The following is a 23,074-nucleotide window of genomic DNA, read 5'->3' as shown; positions in this document are numbered from 1 at the left end:
AATAACGTAATGACTGCCGTCTAATCAACGTTCTCTTAAGGTTAAAAATGAAAGTTGAAAAGATGTCCAAACACAGACATTGAAAAGACGACTATTAGACGTATTTTGGATTTTTATTTAAACACCTTAATAAAAAAATAAAATAAATCACTTGTAAACTAGAAATATAGCCAGTGGAAAGGTACGTACTACAAAATAGCTTATTAAATTAAATAATCATCCATTTCTGGCTAATAAAATAAACAAATACTCTGCAAAGTGCAAAACAGCAGCATTCAACGTTAGTGATTAAAACAACCTCAACTGTCAACAAACATTTAACTGATTTAACATGTTCTTCAACTATTTTTTGGAAGGCAGATTGGCATTCAGGAAAACCAAGTGTCTCAGCTTGGAGGGGTTGATCCGGTTTCTTCTCTCTGTTATGCCACCCACCCCTCCCCTCCATGCTTGGTGGTATAAGCCTTCGCTGATTGGTACCTTTGCTTGTTGTTCTCTGATTGGTTGAATGACAAGCATTAGAAAAAAATGGCTTGGTCTTAGACGGGAACCGGCTCTCATCGTTCACTTACAAGAGCCGGCTCTTTGAACCGGTTCGTTCGCGACCGACACATCACTAGAAGCCAACCTCCACTTCTTTTTGAACTGCTGCTAACACAGTGTCATTGGAAAATTCAGCATGCTTGGAGGTGACTGCTAACTGCCTAAATAACTGACCATTTACAGATGTTGGCAGTGAAAATACATTCTGGATACCCCAGAACTTTGTGTGTTGGAACTTTGGAACAAAATCAGGTCGTCCAGTGCAGATTACGTAACGGTGCCTGAGGGGATTTTTGAGTACAAAAATTACCCGAAGGACTGCATGACTCACCCAGAACTGACACAGGTAGTGCCCCAGGTCAAATGATGCAACTTATGTACCACTTTTGCTTTACCTGGAATACCCATGAGTGCTTGGAATTCCTGGGAACTAGATAAACAAGTCTGATGAGTGCAAATTGTTTCTTCATAGCCTTTAGCAACACTCCATTACTTGATTAACCACTTTACATTAAGGGCTTGTGTGTGTGTGGTTTACTTCTATAAATACATTTATTATGAGAACTGATACTAGTACCTATGAAGAAATGTTTCTTCAGCTGAAAATCTTTTTCCAGTAGCCTAAATGTAGTTGATCAGCCAATATGTTAGCCTCTTTACTCCTGCATATTGCATGTCGTATTAAAATCATTGTAATGTGTGGTGTCATATGTAATGTGTGATTATAATGCATTTACATGTACCTATTCAGCATTTAGCGGACACTTTTATCCAGAGCACAATAGTCTTTGCTTCTTTAGACCTACATCTGATATACTCCCTTAGTCTTGTCTCCACAGTCTCCACCGTAATATAATATAGTCTACGTATGTAAAATTGTTTTTTTTACTGTAAGTTTGCAAAGTCTGTTTTAGGGCTGAAAACTGTTTTTAAACCAATATTTAAAGTCTAACAAGTGCCCAAGGCAGGGTAGCTGCTGTAATGATGTGCCGTAGTAGTCTGCACATCAGGTTCCACGTTCTCCAGTGCCTGAATTTAACATTTAGATTTGAATTAGTGATATTAAGTTTATATAAAACAGAGTTAGACCTATCTCTGGAGACCACACGCTTAACAAGCATAACAAGCCTTATTAAATCACAGTCTGGCTCTCTAAATTCAGAATTTACAATTGAAACCACATCTTGACTTTCTTGGTTATAAAAAACAGGCCTGGACTTTAATGTATAGAAATCAATTGCAATTTAAATTGCAATTACAATATTAGTCAGAAAAATCGCAACAAGCTATTTTCACCAAATCGTTCAGCTCTAATCTATTGTGTGTATTTACTGCTACTCTTCTGTATTAAGTGTAGAACTACAATAAAACAAGCACACATTTTCTACTTTGTGTCCTTTGCTCCAGATATATAAACTTAGCCTTGTGTTTAAGGGGTTACAGTGAGGTCAGTTATGGTAAACGATAGCATCTCAGTGAGGACAGAGGATACACAGTGTTCACATTACACAACGCCAAATCGGAAAAAGGCAATGCCACTGGGCAGTGTTACAAAGGAAATGAGTCTGAATATGTGTGTGCACGTGTGTGTGTACATGTCATAGTCTATTCACGATTACAGCAAAAACAGGAAAAGACAAAGCATAGGCAGGAAAGCTCTGAGACAATCAGCATGGCCAACATATGATGTGCCCACAAATGCCCACACTGGCAACTGTACAACTATAGTGAGCCCTTTAAATGCCCACCTGCGTACTGGCAGTACACTACTAACCACTTCCTTAACACTGACCCCTGTGCAATCACTATTTGGAAACATGACTTTTTTGGGCCAAAGGGTGTGAGCGTGAGAAATTGTGTGTCATGGTTCTTGCGTTAGGTTATTTCTTATGTGCATTTTTCCACATTGTTGACACAGTTCCGCTGTTGTCTTAATCTTTGTGGTAAAAGTGGTTTTAATGCTGTAAGAATATTTGTATTTTCTCAGTTGTAGAACATATCACCATACAGAGTACTATGGGACCAAACAGGCCTACATCACCCTAGTTTTCAAACTGACAGGGCACCGCCCAACCACTGCTTGATTGAGTTCAGGATGTTTACACTAAAAAGTAAAATCACACTTAGTTGCAAGACCAATAAAGGTTCTTACTGTGGTACACAAACTAAGCCAGGGGTCAAAGTTCATGTGACATTACCTAAATGTTCGTGCCAGTATTTTTTACTGTTACTTTGACGTTCTCCACTGACGTTAATTAGGGTAGGTGTAAACAATTGCTGTCATAACAAAACGTATCTATGTTAATGACCTTTAATTATGTTTAGAAGTTTTGGCACCAGATGTGATGTACCTCAAAAATTCTGGAGGTTTTTCATCACCCGTTTATTACACAGTGCAACACATGACATTTTAGGAAAATTGGGGATTACATATTTACATTAAATATCTATCTATCTATCTAAACTAAATAACACTGAAATGCAAAAACAACACACAACAACAAATCTTGTACATGTGAAATACTATGTATTTGTATATTATTCTGTAAATATATAATATCTGTGAAACATTTCTCGTACACACGCACACACACACACACACACACACGCGCGCACACACACACACACCACCAGATCATCAGCTGAGAATCTATAACAACCACTAGATGGCGTCAAAACACTCAAACCTCCCACATGGCTCTGTTGTCGAGGGGAGACAGAGAGAGGGAGAGAGAGAGAGAGAGAGTAAAAAATATTGAGAAAGGGAGAGTGAGAGGGAGGGTGTGATACCAAGAGAAAGACAGATTGAGAAATTAACAGAAAAGGAGACGAGAGACAATTAGAGAGTGAGTGACAGAGGGAGAGAAAGAGAGAGAAAATGAATGAATGTATATTATCTAGGTCACTGGGACAAAACTGAGCTGATCTATGGTCCTAATCTATTATTCATGGCTCACACGTGAGATTATGCTTAGACCCTGGGTTGAATGTGGATGAATGTGTGCTCTTGTGTGTGTGTGTGTGTGTGTGTGTGTGTGTGTGTGGGTGTGAATGTTACTGCTCAAGAAAGTCCAGAATTTTCATGTTTGTGGGATGCTGTCATCGTGAACTCAAAAGACAAAGATAACAGGAAACACCAGCCTGTCCACACACACACACACACACACACACACACACACACACAGAAGAAGACTAGGTGCAAATGATTGGATATATAGGTGGCTACACTGCATGTAAAAAATAGTGTATTCAAAGAATGTAGGGCTAGAAATGACAGGATATGTTGTAGTTGAAGAATCAGTAAATAAAACTTGTTTACACCTTGCTTTGTAGTATCTGTTTCTGATAGTATGATTTTATCAAAACTATTTAAACATGGCTAGCTGTAATTTGGGGTAACACATCAGACATGTGTACTTTACAACACATACTACACATATACATCAGATATATCAATAAATAAATAAATAATATATTTAAAAGACTTTGAGTTGACCCAGTTATCAGGGGATTGTAAGTAAGCTCCCCAGTAATGTCCAAGGACTCTCTGAGTGGGTAGGGCAGTATTCCCTGCTCCCAACAGCCCTCTGCAAAATGCTAGTCTAAAATCTTCACTGGCAATGACTATATTTATTAAAACAATGCACATCTTAGAATATTGGTCTCATGCTTATTGTCGCTACTGAGAGAAAAACATACCTATCTCCAAAATAGCCACTTTCTTCTTAACTTTCAGTGACGGTCAATGTAAAACATTGCATTCAGAGTCATATTGGAGCATTTCGAATGGTCCATTCATTCATAGTCTTTAACTGCTTGTCCAGTTCGGCATTGTGTTCGGAGCCTACCCGGAATCACAGGGCACAAGGCAGGAACACATCCTTTAGGGGGCACCAATCCTTTGCAAGGCGACACACACACCTATGGATACTTTTGAGTCTGCAATCCACCTTCCAATGTGTGCTTTTAGACCATGGGAGGAAGCACCCGTAGGAAACCCATGCAGACACTGGGAGAATGCACCAAGTCTCCCGGAGTTAGACTTGAACCCACAACCTCCAGGTCCCTGGAGCCGTGTGACTGCGACACTACCTGCTGCGCCATCATCCTCCCCTATTGGTCCATTCATCATGAAATTTTAACACAATGTGAAGGACAGCTGCTATGTTCAAATGATGTAGTAAACAGAAATCGACTAAAATGGAGATAAGCCAGTTCCATGAGGTCCTTAATGGTAATAAATACCATTAGCTGACTGACAGACTCTTCCAGTATCTGACAGATAAGCTGACTGTTCGACTATCCCACACAGAGGGGATCTAAAATCTAAGGCACATAAAAGAAGACCACTAAGAGACTACAATCTATCATTTCTATCCTTTAAGTATCAGCCTGTATAAGCCTCCTGCATTAAAACACAGCCAAATCAAAATGTGTAGTTAACAGTTTCGGCACAAGAAAGTAAACATCAAACGTCTGTGGCCCAGCTTTCATTATCTTGAACATGAAAGAGTCTGGAAATAAACAGCCCTTGTCTCAGCTCACTGTGATCTCTGAATTTCTGACTTGGAATATCATTTAAAAATAAATAACAGGAATATATTCACCAAATTTATGCTGCATTTTACTGGGTCAGCTCCACTGAGAATAACCATAACAGCAACACCACATCTGAGTTTCTGAGCGAAAGCAAACAGTAAACATGTTTGTGTGTGTATGTGTGTGTGTCACTTGTGTGTGAAGGTGTAGTGTGAGTTTGTGTAGCATATGTGTGTGTTTTGGTTCAGCATCTGTGTGTATAAATGTGTGTGAGTGCATATATCTGCATCCAAACATTGGTTGCCCTGGATAGGGGCGTTGGCCTAAATGGATAATTACATCATGAATATTCATAAGACAGGAGACATGCAGATTAAACAGACTGAGGAGGGACATCAAAGTGATAACTAAAACACACACACACCACATTCAGAGAGGAAAAACACGCATCCCCACACACAGGCCCACCGAACAGTAAACAGACAAACACTTTCCAAAATTTAGGTCCGCACTAAACAAAGAACATGTGGTTACCATGGAAATGAGAAGAGCCAGCCGGTCCATGGTGACTGACGTCCTAATAGACACAACCTTAGAATTTCACCCTTGTTTTTACACTCACTCTCCATTCTCTCAGCTCCATTGACCATACAGACCCAGTTCTATTATTACAGACTGTAGTCCATATATTGCTCCGTTTCCTTTGTTAGCCCCCTGTTAATCAATGGTCTGGATCCCCTCAGGAACACAACAGAGCAGGTAAGATTTGGATGGTGGATCATTCTCAGCGCTGTAGTGACAATGATGTGGTGGTGGTGGAAGTGTGCGTTGTGCTGGTACAAGTGGATCAGACACAGCAGTGCTACTCGAGTTTTTAAACACTGTGTCCACTCACTGTCCACTCTGTTAGACACACGTACCTCATAGTTCACTTTGTAGATTTAATGTCAGAGACACTAGCACAGTGCGTTGCATTGCGTTAGTCGTCTTTTAGTCCTCCATCGGTCACTGGATGCAGCCCACAGGACACTGTTAGCTATTTTTGGTTGGTGGAAAATTCTCAGTTCAAGAGTGACACAGGGGGTTAAAACTCCAACCACGTGTTTAATTCAGTTGTACCTGAACACACACTAACACACCCCACGATTGTTATTGTGACTGCAGAAAATGAACCCCCATTTGTATACCTGCTCTGCTGTGATCCTGCACACTGAAGAACAAAGGAGTTTTACAATTATGTAGAACAAGTGCACATTTACAGTAGGTGTACATGATAAAATGGATAATGTGTGATCTCAAACACACTATCAAGTACATTATTATTTGAGAATGAAAGAATAGTATGTTTGTACACTTTACACTTGTTCTTTGCTTCTGCTCCACCCTTCAGAGCTTTCCCACACTGGTTGGCAACAGTGTGAAAGTGAGTTTATGGGGTCACACTGACAGCACCATTCCGGCACAGGAAACAGGAAACCAAGATAAAGACCACACACACACACACACAAATACATAACATACATAAGTTTATGTATCACTGACCATACTTGCAATGAAGTGTGTGTTGGCCTTCCACAGTACAGAGAACAAAAATGTGTCTACTGCATAGACAAATTGAATGCACCTATAAAGAACAAGCACAGCAAATCTCTCTCATTCACACACACACACACACACACACACACACACACACACACACACACACACACACACACACACCCCAAAGGTAGATGTGTTGACTTATATATACAGATGGACACCTGTGCCCATTCTAACACCCTTTCTGATTTCCCACTGCTTTGTTGCCAGGGAAACCAGACATCTCAGAAACGTAAGAGAGAAAAAGACAGGAGAGAGAGAGAGAGAGAGAGAGAGAGAGAGAGAGAGAGAGAGAGAGATTCATTTCAAGGGCAAATTGTTTGTTTTCCAAAATTCAGCTGAACCACACAAAAATATGAAAGTACTCCAACTCATTAAGCTTATGTGGCAGAAGATCCCCTCACAGCAATGCTTTAGCATGTAGTATAAATCCTTCCCAAATGAGTCTGTTAATACAGCAAAAAGAAGAAAGGCTGGATGAGCTGCTGTCCACAAATATATGTCCAAATAGTAAATATGTGAACAGGACAAAATGGAATCCTAATAAAGTATATAGTAAGAGTATAACCAATGGGCGTATAAGAATGATATTGATACACATATAAATCACCATTAAAACACAATATTGTATAATATAATTTTATGACAAAACAGATTATAATATAAATATCTAATATTTAACATGAAGAATCCAGAAACTCAACACACACACACAACCAAAAGCAATAGCTTAGCCGTTTTGGCTTTAGGCAAGCCATGTAGCAATGAAACTCTCATGATAATTCAGGCTAGTTACTAGCTAGCTGTATTGTTTTGTTAGTTAGCAATTTGCTTTGTTGCTGCTCAAATTACATTTTGTTTCTTTCTGTTATAAATGAAAAAATGGCTTTCCTTCACCTTCACCTTCACCACAGTCCACCACACAAAGAGGCATAAACACACATTGTGCATGCACACACAAAGCTGTAGGCCTTGAAAGAAAATCAATAGTTTACCTTTGGTGAAATCAGAAGCACTGAAACTAGCATACACAGAGAGGAAGGAAGACAGATGACATGAGTTAATGAATGAGAGTAAGTGAAAAAGGAAGAGAGATTTTAGATAAATTGGCGTAGTTTTGCTTTTGATTCCTATCCCATATTTTTGTCCAGGCTTGATTTCTCAAGTTCCTCAGGAAATTAATAAGATAAGGCAAGCACTGTGTTTGGATCATTTAGATGTTTTGTCGACACTGTGATTAAAAGAACGGTTTAGTAAAATGTCTGTTGTAGTTACCAAAAGGGTGATTTGATCGAGGTTTTCAAACCAAAATTGTGTTTGTGGTGCGCTTGAACAGTGGTTCTGACCATATAGGAGCAGGATTTTGTCCGACCAAAAGAACACGTATGTGGGGAAAAATGTATAACAGCCCTCTCTAGTCTCAAACAGTGACTGCCCTGGATTTTAAGTACTGTTACTCTAGTAAACATACGTCAAATGTAAACAACCAACATTCCCACTGCGTTATTCTGGTCTATCCCAAAACGTACACTAGCACACTGAAAATGTGAATATGGAGCTGATAAGCATAAGCACTGCATATGCAATGAATCTTACATAAGATACACTGGAGATCAAAACTAGAGGACAATATATGAACACTTGATTTTTTCAGAAATAATGTAATCTCATTGGTCAACCTTTGAAGGATTTTTGTAAGGGGTACTAGAACATGTCACTAGAACAGTGTTTTACAAAATAACCAAGGTATTTTTCAACATAAAACTTTCATTTTGCAGAAAACACAATGAGCCTGATTAGACAACAGCAATGACTGTAGCACAGAGAAAGATTAAAACTACATTTTCTGAAGGTTGCAAGAGTCTCCAGTCAGTAGGAAATGTACAGGCCATTGCTTTGAATGACTATAGAACATCTGTGGCCACAGGACATCACTCACACTGCTCTGGTGTGATTATGATCCACTCTTCTCGCAATCTCTTCCACAGTTCTTAGATTGTTGTGGGTTTCTTGGTCATACTTTGTCACCAAGGATTTTCCAGAGGTTTTCTATTGGGTTTAGATCCGGACTCTGGGCTGGCCATTTCATTGTTTCAATGTTTTCAGTTTTACCGGTTTACCCATTACGCTGTGGGACAGGGGGCACTCTCCTGCATGAAAATTGGCTGACTGAGTGATGAACGCAAGGAAGGAACCATGTGTTGTTGAAGTAGGTTCTGATACACACTTGCATTCACTCTGCCATGTAGCTGTATGAGAGGTCCACCACACTTCCTCCTCCACCTTTCACTGACTTCTATACACACTTTGGGTTCAGTCTTTCCCCAGTTTGTCAAAGAACGTAATGTTTCCCATCAGACCCATATACATTAAACCTGCTTTCATCACTAAATTGAACTCTGGACCACTTCCCCTCTGTCCACACATTTTCCTCAGCAAAATTTACTCTAGCCTTTTGATTCTTTCTGCTAACGAGAGGTTTGGTCACTGCAGAGTGGGCTTTCGGTCCAAATGTGCTTAAATGTCGAGACACTGTATGATGAGTCAGATGCTTACTCTGTTCAGTGCTGAACTGGCGAGCAATTCCAGTTGCAGTGTTGAACAGATTACCCATGGAGATTCTCCACATTATCCTGTCCTCTCTTGCATTTGTCTTTCGTGGGTGACCAGCCGTCTTGGGGAGCGTGAATGAGTTTGTGATGTTATAAAGATGCAATATTCTATAAATCACAGACTTGGAAAGACCAACTTCTCTTGCTATGGCTGATAGGGTCACCCCTTTGGCCTTCATCTGGACAACCTGCTGCTGGAGGGTTTCAGTCACTTTGGAATGGCTCACCATCTTGCAAAGTCAGTGAAAACTGGAAAGTTATGCTGCCAGTTAAATAGAGTAATTAAGGAAATTAGCACCAGGTGCCAGATTAACACAAATAACTTGCAAGTATCTAAAAGTGTTCTCTACTTTTCAGTTATCAGTGTTCTTTGTCAATTATCCTATTTAAGTTTAAGGATAAATTCACATAGGACTACACATTGACCTTGACATTTAGGAAATTGTGTGTTGTTCTCTAATTTTGATCTCCAGTGTATATCTCAATCTGAGCCACAAATAAGTAGTAGTATAACATAGTAGAAAAAAATAAATCTTCATTCGGATGCATGCCCTTCAACAAACCAGTCCGTGTTAAGTATGGGGAAACACAGAACATGTCGGTGCTGATGACAGGATTTTAAGTCCTTTAGTCTGTTCGCTGAATTGCAGTGTGAAAGCAAAACTGATCAGACCAAAAGAATACCACGTAACAAAATACAAACCTGACTTTTCTTTTCCAGCCTGTGCCTAAAAATTGCTGGAGCTACAGCTAACATAGCTAATAAGTACAGCTAAGCTAGGTGCCAGTATTAAAAATTCTAATCATAATTCTGGTATTCAAAACATTAGATGACAGGGAGATAAAGAAGCTAAAACTGACTCAAACGTGTTTTTACAGTATGTAGACAAAAATGAGCTCAAACAGCATAATATGAGAATGTTTTTTATGACATGTTGTAAAGGGCTTACTGCAAAGCTAGAGGTAATATAGGGTAATTGCTAACTAGGCTCTCTACAAGAGCTAAAACAATGTTAGCATTGCCACTGAGAAGAAACTCTGTATCCAACACTGTATGCGTTGGTGTTAGCCGATTAACTTATCTGAAGAAGCAACCTCTGTTAAATATTTGACATCCTGATTTTTTTCTTTTTAATTGTTTAATTGTAGATTTATTTTTTTGTTTTGTTTCTCAATGTAAACCCATTGGGCTCATAAGATTTTGGAAAATATTTAATAGGTTTAATTTTTGTGTCAAGGTTCTGAAAATGTGTGATAAGCATAACACCAATTTTAACAGCTAAACAGAGAAGGTTTGAAGTCCTGGGTTAGAAATGGCTGAATTCCTATCTTTACTGTAGTTGGAGATAGTGTTATTATCTCAGTCTGAGCACAAACTGTGACTCTACTGACGTCTCAACCAAAAGTAGATAAGATCTTTTTCTCAGGTGAAACATAAGAGTTATTTTTATTATCTGTGTCATAATTGTTTAGAAGAAATTACAGAAATGTTAAAACGACATATATTTTTTTTTTTTCTCCATTACAGGTTGCTGATACTGTATACTGTTTACAAAAAGGACAAAATATTGGATGGCAAAAACCCAAAGCAGCACCCATCCTGAAGTCTGAATTTTGTTTGTACTGCTCATAGATCTGTCTGCAGCAAAGGCAGAAATATCCCAGACATATTGTATGCCCTGAAGACACAGTGGCTGTGTTTGATTGGTGGTATAGATAGTTGCTAAGATACAATGCAGCTAACCGAACCCAAAATACTTCAATAATGAAATTGAGAGCAATAAGAGAGGGTGGGGGTGTGTTATAATGGGAGGGAAGATCTGATAACAGGATCAATACAGACATTTTCTTTACTAAAATCAATAAGGCAAAGTGTCTCTTATAGAAAGCAAGCGTTAAATGAAAAGAAGACAAGCCTTCTACATCCACAGAGGTGAAACACAACGAATTCTTTCATCAGCAGTTTTGCTTGCTCATGACTTGGTTATTCACAGTTATTCGTCAGATTAAGACAATTTTTCTGAAGTGGGGGTGGTATGTCCATGTGGATAGGGCTAAAATGCACTATATGGCCACATATTTTAATGCTGGAATAGTTTTTTTTTTTTTTGTAGAAACCAGCAAATGTAAGCAAGGTTTTGAAAATAATCAACAGAAAAATAGCACCATATTTTCCAAAGCCACTGTCCCAAAAACAATGAGTGTGGTATTCATGCATGAACTATTATGTCTGGATTACAAAAAAACACTCCAGCTCACCTCAAAACTACTGGATGACACATCACCATTCCATAGAACATAATTACACAGCTAAACAAATTTAAAAAGACAAATATAAAAATCTCAAAAGATATTACTGTCTCTTTAAGCTGGAGATTTTGTTCCCAGTAAGGAGATGTGCAACAACATTCAATCTCCTATCCTGTTTTAGCCTCAGGCAAGGCAAACGATCAAAGAGCAACTGATCAATCAAACCTCCTGAGCCACTGCAAAACCTGAGATACCCACAAAGGAAAAACACAAAGATGAAAAGCGGTACAGGAAGGAAAACCATAGATCACTCACCATAGATTATAAATAATGGTTCAAATGTCTTTTTAAATAATAGACCTTAAAAATTAGCAATGGTTTTCCTGTGGCCATTCAATTCTACTGGACAGAAAGGTATCAACACAGTCCAACCAAAATGTTTACATTGGCCTCTTTATGTACAAATAGGTGGATTCTAAATACATTATATTGTATTATATTATGTCCAAAGCCAAGTGTTGGCTTGAGGAGTATATAGCACAGCACTGAGCTGTGGAGTGGTGGAACTGCATTCTCTGTAGTGATGGAGCACCACACAGTACCCTTGGGAAGAGTCGGAGTGGCATTTGTGATCTAGAACTAATCAGCTAACATCATTACCTGACCTCAGTATTTCTAGTGGGACTGAATGCAATCAAATCCACACAGAAAATCTTTCAAATCTTCAGGCTTTTCATTGCAAAATAAATGCTGGACGAACGTGTGTCTAACCTTTGAACATATAGTGCAAATTGCATTTTACATAAGCAACAACATAACTAGGCCTCTTCTCACCTAAACACTTTATATTTTCTTATGAAAATGGCTGTAAACCCTAATTTGTGTGAAACTAAGTGTCCAGCAAACACTATTAGTAGTGCAGTTTTGCCAGCAGCCATTTTGAGAAAGTGTACAGCAATAGATTTATTGAGCTGGTCCTCTTAATTATCAACTCGTTTCAAAAGGCTCTTTATTTTCTGAACAAAGCACCTGTGTCCTCTAGTTGTATCATCTCTGACCATTCCTGCTAACATTAGTCCAGTCAAGAGGACTGTAAGAAGCTAATCAAGGAGCTAATTAGCTTTGCAGTGTTTTCTCATGCACTTTATGTTCAAACATAGACTTTTAATTAATGAATTAGTGACTACACAGATATTCACTGCGATTTCCATTGAAAACACATAACCAATAGAAAGGAATACCTTAGAGCAGCCGCTCATGAACCCAAGTTCACCATGTCCAGTGCTAAGTGTTGGCTAGAAAGTTATTAAGCCACCTAGAACTGGGCTATGGAACTGTGTTTTCTGAAGTAATGATTCCCCATTTAATACCACTGGGACAGGCTGGAGTGGAGTATGTGTATCCAGAACCAATCGCCCAGCTTCAGTTCCCAACCTCATATGTGACAGAATGGCATCAAATCCTCACAGCAAGGTTCCAACATCTGGTTTAAAGCCTTCCTAGAAGTGTAGAATATGCTGTGGCATTAGTTGTAGTCATATAGTTTATAGTATAACGATATTGCAACTACTACATCATAACTGTCTTAGAAAGATGCAAATTTCACAAATAGTTTCATTATTTCTCTAAGAATTATTTGATTTCTTATTGTATTCATGTAAATATGAAAGATGCAGCATAAATAAATATATTCATTTGTCTTCTGTAACCACTTCCTTCTGATCAGTGTTGTGGTAGGTCCAGAGGCTACCAAGAATCACTGGGGGCAAGGTAGGAACATACCCCAGACAGAGCAATCAGGTTAATAAATATATAAAAGGTAAAAAGTTATTATAATTATTATTATTTATTTTTTAATCAACTTTTTTTTTCTCCCTAAAGTAACTACAACATATGGTCAGGTGAGAATTAGATTATGAAGTCAATGGTACTTAACACTGTTTACACAGGAGCTTCAGTGCCTTACTGACAAATATCACATACGCACACATGGGCACAGACAGAAACCACAGACTGGTCACACACAGGCAACAAAATCCTTTCACACTAAAACTAAAACAATCTCTCTCTCTCTCTCTCTCTCTCTCTCTCTCTCTCTCTCTCTCATTTTAACGTTTATCTCGTTTTCTCTCCCTCTTTCTTCTCCCTAGTGCTCTCCCTCTTAGTTTTCTTTGTCTCCCTACCACCTCTTATATTTCTCTCCCTCTTCCTTTTCAATCTTCTTCTCACTCCTCCTCTCTCACTCACATCTCTCTCCTTTATATTGACTTTCTCTCCCGCTCTGTCATCCCTTTTCTCTTCTCCTCAGTTCTCCCTTCCTCTTGCCCCCCTTTTTTCTCTTCATACTCTCCCTTTCCTTGTTTTCTCTTCTCTCTCTCTCTCTCTCTCTCATATCAATAGCAGGTGCTTTATTGGAATTATTTATTGGAAAATTAGTTACATTTACATCATTAAAGCCTGGGTTACAATTTTAGAAGCCATAAGAAGAAAAGAAACATTTACATAATTGAACAAATTAGTTTGAGGAAACAGTGAAAGTAGTAAAACTGGACTGGAACTGAGACTTAAATGAAAGAATGAATCCCAAACTAAGGTGTACCATTAGGGGTAACACTTCAGTGACAGCAAAATGTGCCACCACATTGACATTGACATGACTGATTTTTCTGAGAGTGTAGTGTATGATAATAATAAATAATCTATGTGATTCAATAAGTGCCATGAAAATGTAGGTGAATATTTTATGCATGTTTTCATTGCAATTAAGAAGGTATTACAAAGTAATACAAACACACACACAGAGACACACACACACACACACAGACACAGAGTATATGTCGAAGTTTTATGGTGATCTTTAACTTCATCAGTTTAGAGAACTAAGTTTCACTGCTCTGGGGGGTGAAGGAGGGTTTAACGTCCCTTAAGCCAACAGTTGGCATTGAACATGGTGACCTCATGTAGAGGCTCAGGTCATATACAGCAGTCCCAGCTGTGTTTGCACAATTGAACGTCTGCGTCCACAATAGCTGCATCTTCAGTTTGCTGAATTCATCAGTTGTACTACAAACTTTCAGACTTACGCGCACATACCGACACTTTACTCGCAATTTATGTCGTACTATTTAAAGACAAATGTTTCACTTCTAACTTCATACACCTTTTTTTTTAGAACATGCTGAAACACAAACACATGCGCACACATATAGGAAGTTAGGCCCCTGTCTTACCTTTGAGCATTGTCTGCGAAGGCTGAAGCGTTGCACCATGACTGAGACACCCTTTACACTCTTTCACACATATACACACCCAAACACACACACACACATACGCTCACAACACTCACATTTACCATAAACACACACCCCCTCTTCTGCTTATCAAACTTTAACACATATCCGTTCACACAAACAAAATTCACTCTCAAAAACTACTCACACACACACACACACACAAACACACAAACAATGAAGGCTGTATTGTAATCCAGATGTACCCCGATGTGGTCCTACTGCTACATAATGCTACATCTACCGAAGTGTACAGAGGGAAAGAAAAAGAAAGAAAGATAGATGCACTCTGCTGTCCTGCTTTCAACTCATATCCAGTTTGAATTCACTCTCTCTCTCTCTCTCTCACACACACATACATGCGCACACACACACCCCTCACTCACACACACATGGCTGTCTCATGCTTCCTGACTGTAAGATGAGCGATGTTGCTAGGGGGTGTGAGGGGAGAGGAGAAAGGGGGAGGGTTCCTTCCCCCTGAGAGAGAGAGAGAGAGACAGAAAGACAGAAAGAGAACGAGGGAGAGAGAGAGAGAAAGAGAGGATTTGGGGGTATAATGGGGATAAATTGGGTGTGGTTTCCTTTATAAATGATAGATAAATGTCATGCAGAGCCATATAGCACCCCCCCACACACACACCCACACCCACACACACGTTACACACCAATCCAGCCAATTTTTTGTAGATGTCAGTCAGTGTGTTTCCATTAGCTATCAGCAGGCTTGCAGTCTTTCTCTCTCTCTCTCTCTCTCTCTCTCTCTCTCTCTCTCTCTCTCTCGTTGTCATTCTTCCTCTTCTCTCTCTCTCATTGTCTCTCTTCCTCTTCTCTCTCTCTCTCGTTGTCTCTCATCCTCTTCTCTCTCTCTCTCTCTCACACACAAACAAAAACAACAAACACACACACAGAATTCTACAAAAATACACTCTGACTGAGTGAAGACAGAGAAAGGTCACAAATCCCCAAGCGTTTTCAGAGTGCTGAGGAATCACAAGCTTGCAAAAATTAACCCTGGGTTTCCATAGAAACGGATCAAACGACCTCAATGACCTTCAGCGGCATCAAAGTGTGTTTCCCTCTCTCTCTATCTCACACACACACACACACACACACACACACAAACAGACAGACACACACACCCTGTTTACATCTGTCTTGAGTATCTGAATTATCTGGATAGGATCATGTATATAAATAAACAGGTGTAAATGCACCCAGGATGCAATTAAAACAGTAGTCAATAACACTTCAAGAGGTTCCACCTGACCCATTTCATGAGGCTATTACACCAGTATAAACATCTGTCTCTTCACATTTTTATACACAACCACATCTAATAAAACCACAGGCCTGCCCAGTACAACCAAACCCCGCCCAAGAAATCAAACACCATCTACTGTATACAATCATTGCCCAATAAATCAAACATAGCACAATAAAAATGAAAATATCACCAAATAAAATCAAAACCCTGTCCAATAAACGAAAACCCCACCCACTACACCAAATCCTACCCAATAAGTCAAATTCAGCCTATAAGTCAGATATAAAGAAACACTCCCTTAATACAATCAAACCCCTATCCAAAACTGCCTGCTACAACAAAAAAAAAACTGCCCAAGCCAATCAAAGCCCCTCTCAATCTCACTAAAACCCACCCAGTAAAACCAAAAGCCCACCCAACATTGTGTTGCCACCCCCTGTGCTTTTACATATTGGGAAACAACACTGACAGAAAGCAGTGATTAGCATCCTTTGTGGAACATTTTGTTAAATGTGTGTGAGGGAGTGAGAGAGTGAATTTCCAACCAGTTCCATGAGGTACTACACATAAAAAATCTTCACTGCATTGTTGTCACTAAACAGAGGCATTGTGGCTCTTTCAGTTCAATTCATGATGTGAGTTTCTCCACTGAGCTGAAATTTGAGAGTCTTTGGGTAAGCTACAGGAGGTTCATAACTGTAAATGTCTGTAACTGTAAACATGGAAAAATGAAACCTATTAGCAAGCTGCTAATCTCTGGTAAAATCAGTTTTCCAGCACCACTGCTGTAAGTGTGACATATTATGAAGAAATAGCATTCTCAACAATCATAAATATCATAAAGTATACATTGGCTGTAGTAATATGGATGCTTGTTTGAATGTGAGATTATCATGATTATTTTTAAAGCAATTTGTGGACGCCAGGGTCTCGCTCCACTCCCAAGGGACATGAATTAACCTGGTTTTGGAGCGCCGTCTAGTGGCCATATCAAGTCCTTACTATCATTTTAACGCTGTTCCCCTTTTCCTCATGATTAATTTAGTAGAATCTAGGGCTGAAAGATAAAACATTTCTATATAGCAATTACTTTATGCAAGAGTGCAGTTTTCAAGTTGCAAGAGCTGCAATTTATATTATAGCATACACCATCAACAACACTGTCTTAACTGGTTTAAAGGGGATAACACAGCTCTTGAAATGCCTTCAGATAAATTACACAAAAAACATAAAACATTTAATTCATAGCTTCAAAATGGTCCACAATATGGCATTTTTTCCTTTTATTAATATAAGCAAAGGAAAAAGGGTATATTTTTTAGACTGACATCTTTAGACTGTGGGAGGAAACCAGAGCACCTGGAGGAAACCCACACAGACACAGGGAGAAAACATAAATTTCCTCCCAGAAATGGTCTGAAGCGACACAAACTGTTGCACCACCATGCTGCCTTTATATGACAACTTTGACTGGACTGGAAGTGTAGTCTTGGGACAATACTCTATGTGTGAGTTATAAGACTGATTTAGGGATGTAGTACATTGGTAAAGACTGTAAATATTAATTCATTCATTCGTTAACTGTAACCACTTATCCAGTTCAGGGTTGCGGTGAGTCCAGAGCCTACCTGGTATCATTGGGCACAAGGAAGGAATAAACCCTGGAGAGGGCGACAGTGCTTCACAGGGCAACACACACACACTCACACATTCACTCACACACAGAGACACACTTGAGTCGCCAATCCACCTACCAACGTGTGTTTTTGGACTGTGGGAGGAAACCGGAGCACCCGGAGGAAACCCACACGGACACAGGGAGAACACACCAAACTCCTCACAGACAGTCACCTGGAGCAGGACTCGAACCCACAGCCTCCAGGTCCCTGGAGCTGTGTGACTGCGACACTAACCTGCTGCACCACCGTGCTGCCCGGACTGTAATTAAAGAAATTATAAAAGCAATCCAAACATAAGCGCAAACATTTTCCATATAAGCAGCCAAAATCTTACCTTTTCTGCCTCCTCAAGTGACTGGTATCCCAGGCTGGTGTCCAAGAGGGCAGGGCTGTTGGGCGTGTCAGAGGTAGAGGAAGAACGAGCACGCTCCGCCTGAAGGACTGCATCGTGGCTCGCATGGCGAAGGACCAGGGGGCTTCCTCTGAAAGGCGGGTCCGCTCCAGTCCCGCCCAATTTGGCCCGACGGCTCTGCAGGCTGGTGCCTCGCCTCATGCCAGTGGGCGGGGCACTGCCAATTCCACCACTGGCAGCTGTGGAGGGGGCGGGACCAAAACGCAGGTCAATCTCAGGGTCACGGGTTTGTTCCGAAAGGTCGCATTTTGGATCCTCACAAAGGGGAACAAAGGCAAAAGAGGAGGAGCAGTGGGAGGGGCCAGATGAAAAAGGGCAGGGCATACATTTCTGCTGAGGCTGAAAGAACTGCCTCAGGCCTTGACGCAGCATTCCCATCCTACCCAGGCCATTGTGGGCAATATTGGACAGAGCATGCCGAGACTGTAGTGACCTTTTCACCCCTGATCTCAGAAGCCTAAATCGCTTGGATACCAGTGAATACTGGCTGGACCCTTGAAACAAGCTCTGCCTATTATTGTGGGCAGAAAGGTCAAGGCTGCTACCACCATCATCCATCAGTGGGAGCTAGGGCACTTCTAATGCAGAAAGGCCAGACAGAATAAAATCTGAACTAACAGGAGTTGGGATCTGGCATGGAATCAATTGATATGTTTCTCACTTGGACAGTGAGTTTAAATCCGGTCAGCAGAGTTCTGTTGGCTCCTGAGGTCAATCTGCTGTAAGGCATGCTTATCTAACAGAGGAGACATGAAATGGACCATGCATTACAGGTGGATGTCAATGGAATTAAGAGAGATGTGGATAGACCAACAGAAGGAAGGACCATTGCTAGGGCACATTAGAAAATGCACATGACTTAGGAAATTCAAATGCTTGGGTGTAGTGACAGGCAAAATGAATGAACATTTACTGCAAAACATTCCCCAATTTCCCATTAAGGATTTATATCACACATTAACACTGAATTTTCACACAGATGCAGAATTACTCTCCAATTATCGTACAATGCAATAATGCCACCTTGTTAACAACACAGGCTTTAATTTTCTAGGATATTTTATCTATGTGCCCAGATTCACTAGCAACACCAAAATCCAGCTGAACTGTTCAGAGAATACTTATGAAATATTTTCAGTGTTGGAATATTCAAGTATAAAAAAAGTTTCTATAATAAAGAGTCTTAAGTCCTATTCCGATGGGATTAGTTTTACCTGTGGACATGGGGAAATGGGATAAAGTAATTCTTACCAGAGTATCTCAGTGATTTTAATCCCATCAGAATACTCAATTTGTGTCAGGCCAGTTGCCACCTGCTAGCCACATTCATGACGATGACACATCCATACATATATATATATATATATATATATATATATTAAAATATTATATATAATAAACAGCTTACCATCAAATCAACACAGCCAGGTTTTTTCACAAAAGAGCAGCAACTATTGAGAGTAAGAAAAACTGTAATTAATAAAGAGAAAAATATAATAAAACCTTTTCATTACTCTAAATCTTCTATGGTTTGGAGCGACAATGATAATGTATCCAGTAAGTTCTATAACACACCAAAATTATCATCATACTCTTATTTAAACAAATACATAACTTTTTTTATTTCATTTTTGTATGTAGACCATTAGTAATGATTTGTTTGTTGTCTCTTGTTTTTCAGCTAATATTGACTAATAAAACTAACAAGAAAATTATTACATCATACTAGTACCAAGCAAATGGAATATAATGTACTACAAAGGGTATTATATGCTTTCTGGGTTAGAAATAGTTTGCTGTTTACTCTTTAAATGTTAGCTAACTTAGAATCCTAATTCCAAAACTCCAACCCCTATTACTACATTTATCTATTATTTATTTTTACAATAAATGATAACATTCAATCACACCTCTGGACACTTTCTGAGTCACCAATCCACCTACTAACGTGTGTTTTCGGACTATGGGGAACCCAGAGGAAACCCTCACAGATACAGGGAGAACACCCCTCACCCAGAGCAGGGCTTGAACCCACAACATCCAGGTCTTATATATATATATATATATATATATATATATATATATATATATATATATCATAAAATATGCTTAATACCATTTATTGTGAGAAAACCACATACACATTCTGTCACTTTTATTTTTGACATAATATGGAATCATATTAAGTGAAGGATGGACTTGTAGAAATGCTTCAAAACTTTAATGATATTCCTCCTGCTGTGAAGTTACCCTTTTACACACAAGGTTTTGTTCTGAACGTGATGATATTCTTCTTTTTTGAATCAAACATAAATAAATGTAAATAGAGCATTTGTCTTGTCAGTTCTCTCACAGAAACACCCCGTGAAACCAAATGAACCTAAACAACATTTCCATGTGCTTGACTTATCCCCCTCCATCCAATTTTAATTCTATTTCAATAATGCGGCTGAACTGGAGGGGATTTGGTGTTTTCTTGATTGCCTGCTATATTTATTGTTGCTAAATCCTCTTTTTCCGTCAGAGGCAGAGGACAAAGCCTCTTTCTAGCGGAGTGTAGTGATATTTCCAGTTTACAGTCATTTGGAGACGCTTCCTAAATCACTAATAAGGAATACTAAGAATCCAGTTTGATCCTGTTTTATTCTACAATGCTTGAGATTAAAGTTTCCGAATATATGTCACATCTTATATTTGTTCGGCTCAAGAAATGCTAAAAAAAATTAAACAAAGTAAGCATCAGGTCATACAACAATACATCACAAAAGTCATCATCATCATCATCATCATCATCTTTTCCGCTTAATACATTCGTGGACCCTACAAAAGTGCCAACTAATTTTTATAAGTTTTGTTATTATTATGTTTATATTTTCCATAAAGTGCAGCTCACACTTAAAAAGCTGAAGAATCAAATTGCTTTGCAGCCCCTTAAAGAATCAGTTTATGCGCCACAGATTGTGGGTCTTCCACGTTGGGGCTGCCATGTTTAAAATAGGTTCAGTACAGAATTAGTATATACCCAAGCCACTAGGTGGCATTATAATGGCTCTTTCATAGTATGAAGAAGTGATTAGAAAATGTGATGGACCGTATGAAGCTGCCTGGCTGATACACTGCAATCAAAGATACTCACTTATCTTCACTGATGTTAAGTAATTTTCTTCTTTGATTGCACACTGAAACAATGAGTATGAGTACAATCAATTCCACCACTGTCATATATGAGTTTCTGGCCTAAAACTTCTGACACTGTCAGAACTCCATTTTAAATCTATTGTAAGTGTTTGATCAGGGAGATATCAAATCTGCTGCCTTCCAGTATGTCACACCATAATGCACAAATTTTAGTTCATGATCCGAGACGTTTTACATTATTAGTTATTTCTGTCATTATTATTATTATTATTATTATTATTATGAATATCACACAGTACTACTCAAGCCAATGGGAATGGATGGGGCTCCATCATTCCAAGGAACACAGTTCCACTGTTGGGAGGCTCTATTTGGCACCTGCAAATTATACACAGAGTGCACAATGAATTCACTATTAACTACAAGGGATATTTACAAAGTGGTGTCTAATCCACTATTTCTAATGGGTGTCATTTACATTATGCATTCTGAGAGACCAATTGCAAACGTGCTGGCCAAAAGAGAACGCGAAACATGAGCAAGTCCAAGAAGCATTTGTTGTTTTGGCAAGCCATTGATAACACCATTGATTTGTAAGTTGAACTGCTGTACAGCATTCAGTAATGATTAGCACAAAGTAGGACAACACTAGCCCAATGCTTCCTCTCACTCTCTATCTCTACCCACCTCTTCTTTACTGAATGACACTGTTTGAACAGAGATAAAGGGTGAAAACGCCTATTGATTCAGTTTTGAAAGCAGCGTTTTTGATATTCTTATTTTATACAAGTCTTTAGGTGCACAACTGATGATTGTGTCATAGGTATTTTGCTTCTTGACGTTTACAGATTTGCAGATTCCCTGAGCTGTTGGTATGGACTATAGTGAAATACCTTAAAAATACTCATACTCATACTTACTGCACTTAAAATGGCGGAATAATAGTCTGGTGCATTCGTTGGAAACATGGCAAAAATTGACCCGTTCTTAAAGGAACAAGTCTTTTCCTGGTGTTGTTTTTGTACTAAAGTATTATGACTTTTCTTGTTTAAGATGTTTCTGGAGCACTTCACATTCTTTATAGCCCAAAATTGCCTCTGCTCCAAATTTCCTCTTTTAGATGTTTTATTTAAAATAGTTTTTATAACTTTGTATGATTTTTAACAATGACACAACCATACAATTCTAATGATACTGAGGTTATTGAGAGGAAAGAGAAGGAGCCAAATCTTGTACATGTGCTCTTGTGTGTGTGTGTGTGTGTGTGTGTGTGTGTGTGTGTGTGTATACCTCTGCTGACCAAGCACGCTTTAACGTCCACTGTCTTGTGAAAGGTGTGTGTAGACATTGTCTGAGAAGACAATACCGATTCTGGAACATCACTGACCTCAGTCATGAACACACAAACACACACACACACACACATGTACTTACACCCACACACACACAGAGCCTTGTTAAAGGTGAATGAGTGCAAACATGGATAACAATAGGCCTTCTGGAAATCACTGTGCTCTCTTCTTTCACACCATCTCTCTCTCTCTCTCTCTCTCTCACACACACACACACACACACACACACACACACAGTGTAATGCAGGAGCCATTCAGTAATGATCACCACGTCAAAGTGCCATTGTTTGACTGTCTCTGCTGAGCTGACTAACATCAATGGACACAGTGTGGTTTTACCTCGGTGAGAAGCTGTCCAGCGCATTCTGTGTATGTGTGTACAGTATGTGAGAG

General features: G+C 39.2%; 1 protein-coding gene across 4 annotated transcripts in view; it reads right to left on the bottom strand.

Annotated features, from left to right (window-relative positions):
* Positions 1–23,074, bottom strand: part of tmcc1a (transmembrane and coiled-coil domain family 1a) — a 69,659-nt gene that overhangs the window by 26,895 nt on the left and 19,690 nt on the right. For 2 of the 4 annotated variants that reach the window (XM_066643375.1, XM_066643374.1), the window contains exons 4-5: positions 19,600–19,642; positions 18,114–18,370 (exon numbers count right to left, since the gene is read on the bottom strand). In XM_066643375.1, the coding sequence (XP_066499472.1) occupies positions 18,114–18,332 (219 nt within the window). In that variant the 5' untranslated portion in view covers positions 18,333–18,370; positions 19,600–19,642. Of the gene's footprint in view, positions 1–14,773; positions 14,868–18,113; positions 18,820–19,599; positions 19,643–23,074 lie in introns of those variants that run through there. The other 2 variants (XM_066643373.1, XM_066643378.1) reach the window with 2 other exon arrangements.

Source organism: Hoplias malabaricus, chromosome 14, assembly GCF_029633855.1.
Source record: "Hoplias malabaricus isolate fHopMal1 chromosome 14, fHopMal1.hap1, whole genome shotgun sequence".
In the NCBI taxonomy this organism is placed as follows: Eukaryota; Metazoa; Chordata; class Actinopteri; order Characiformes; family Erythrinidae; genus Hoplias; species Hoplias malabaricus.
The sequence above is the reverse complement of the archived record's forward strand: the minus strand, read 5'-3'. Positions and strand labels throughout refer to the sequence as shown.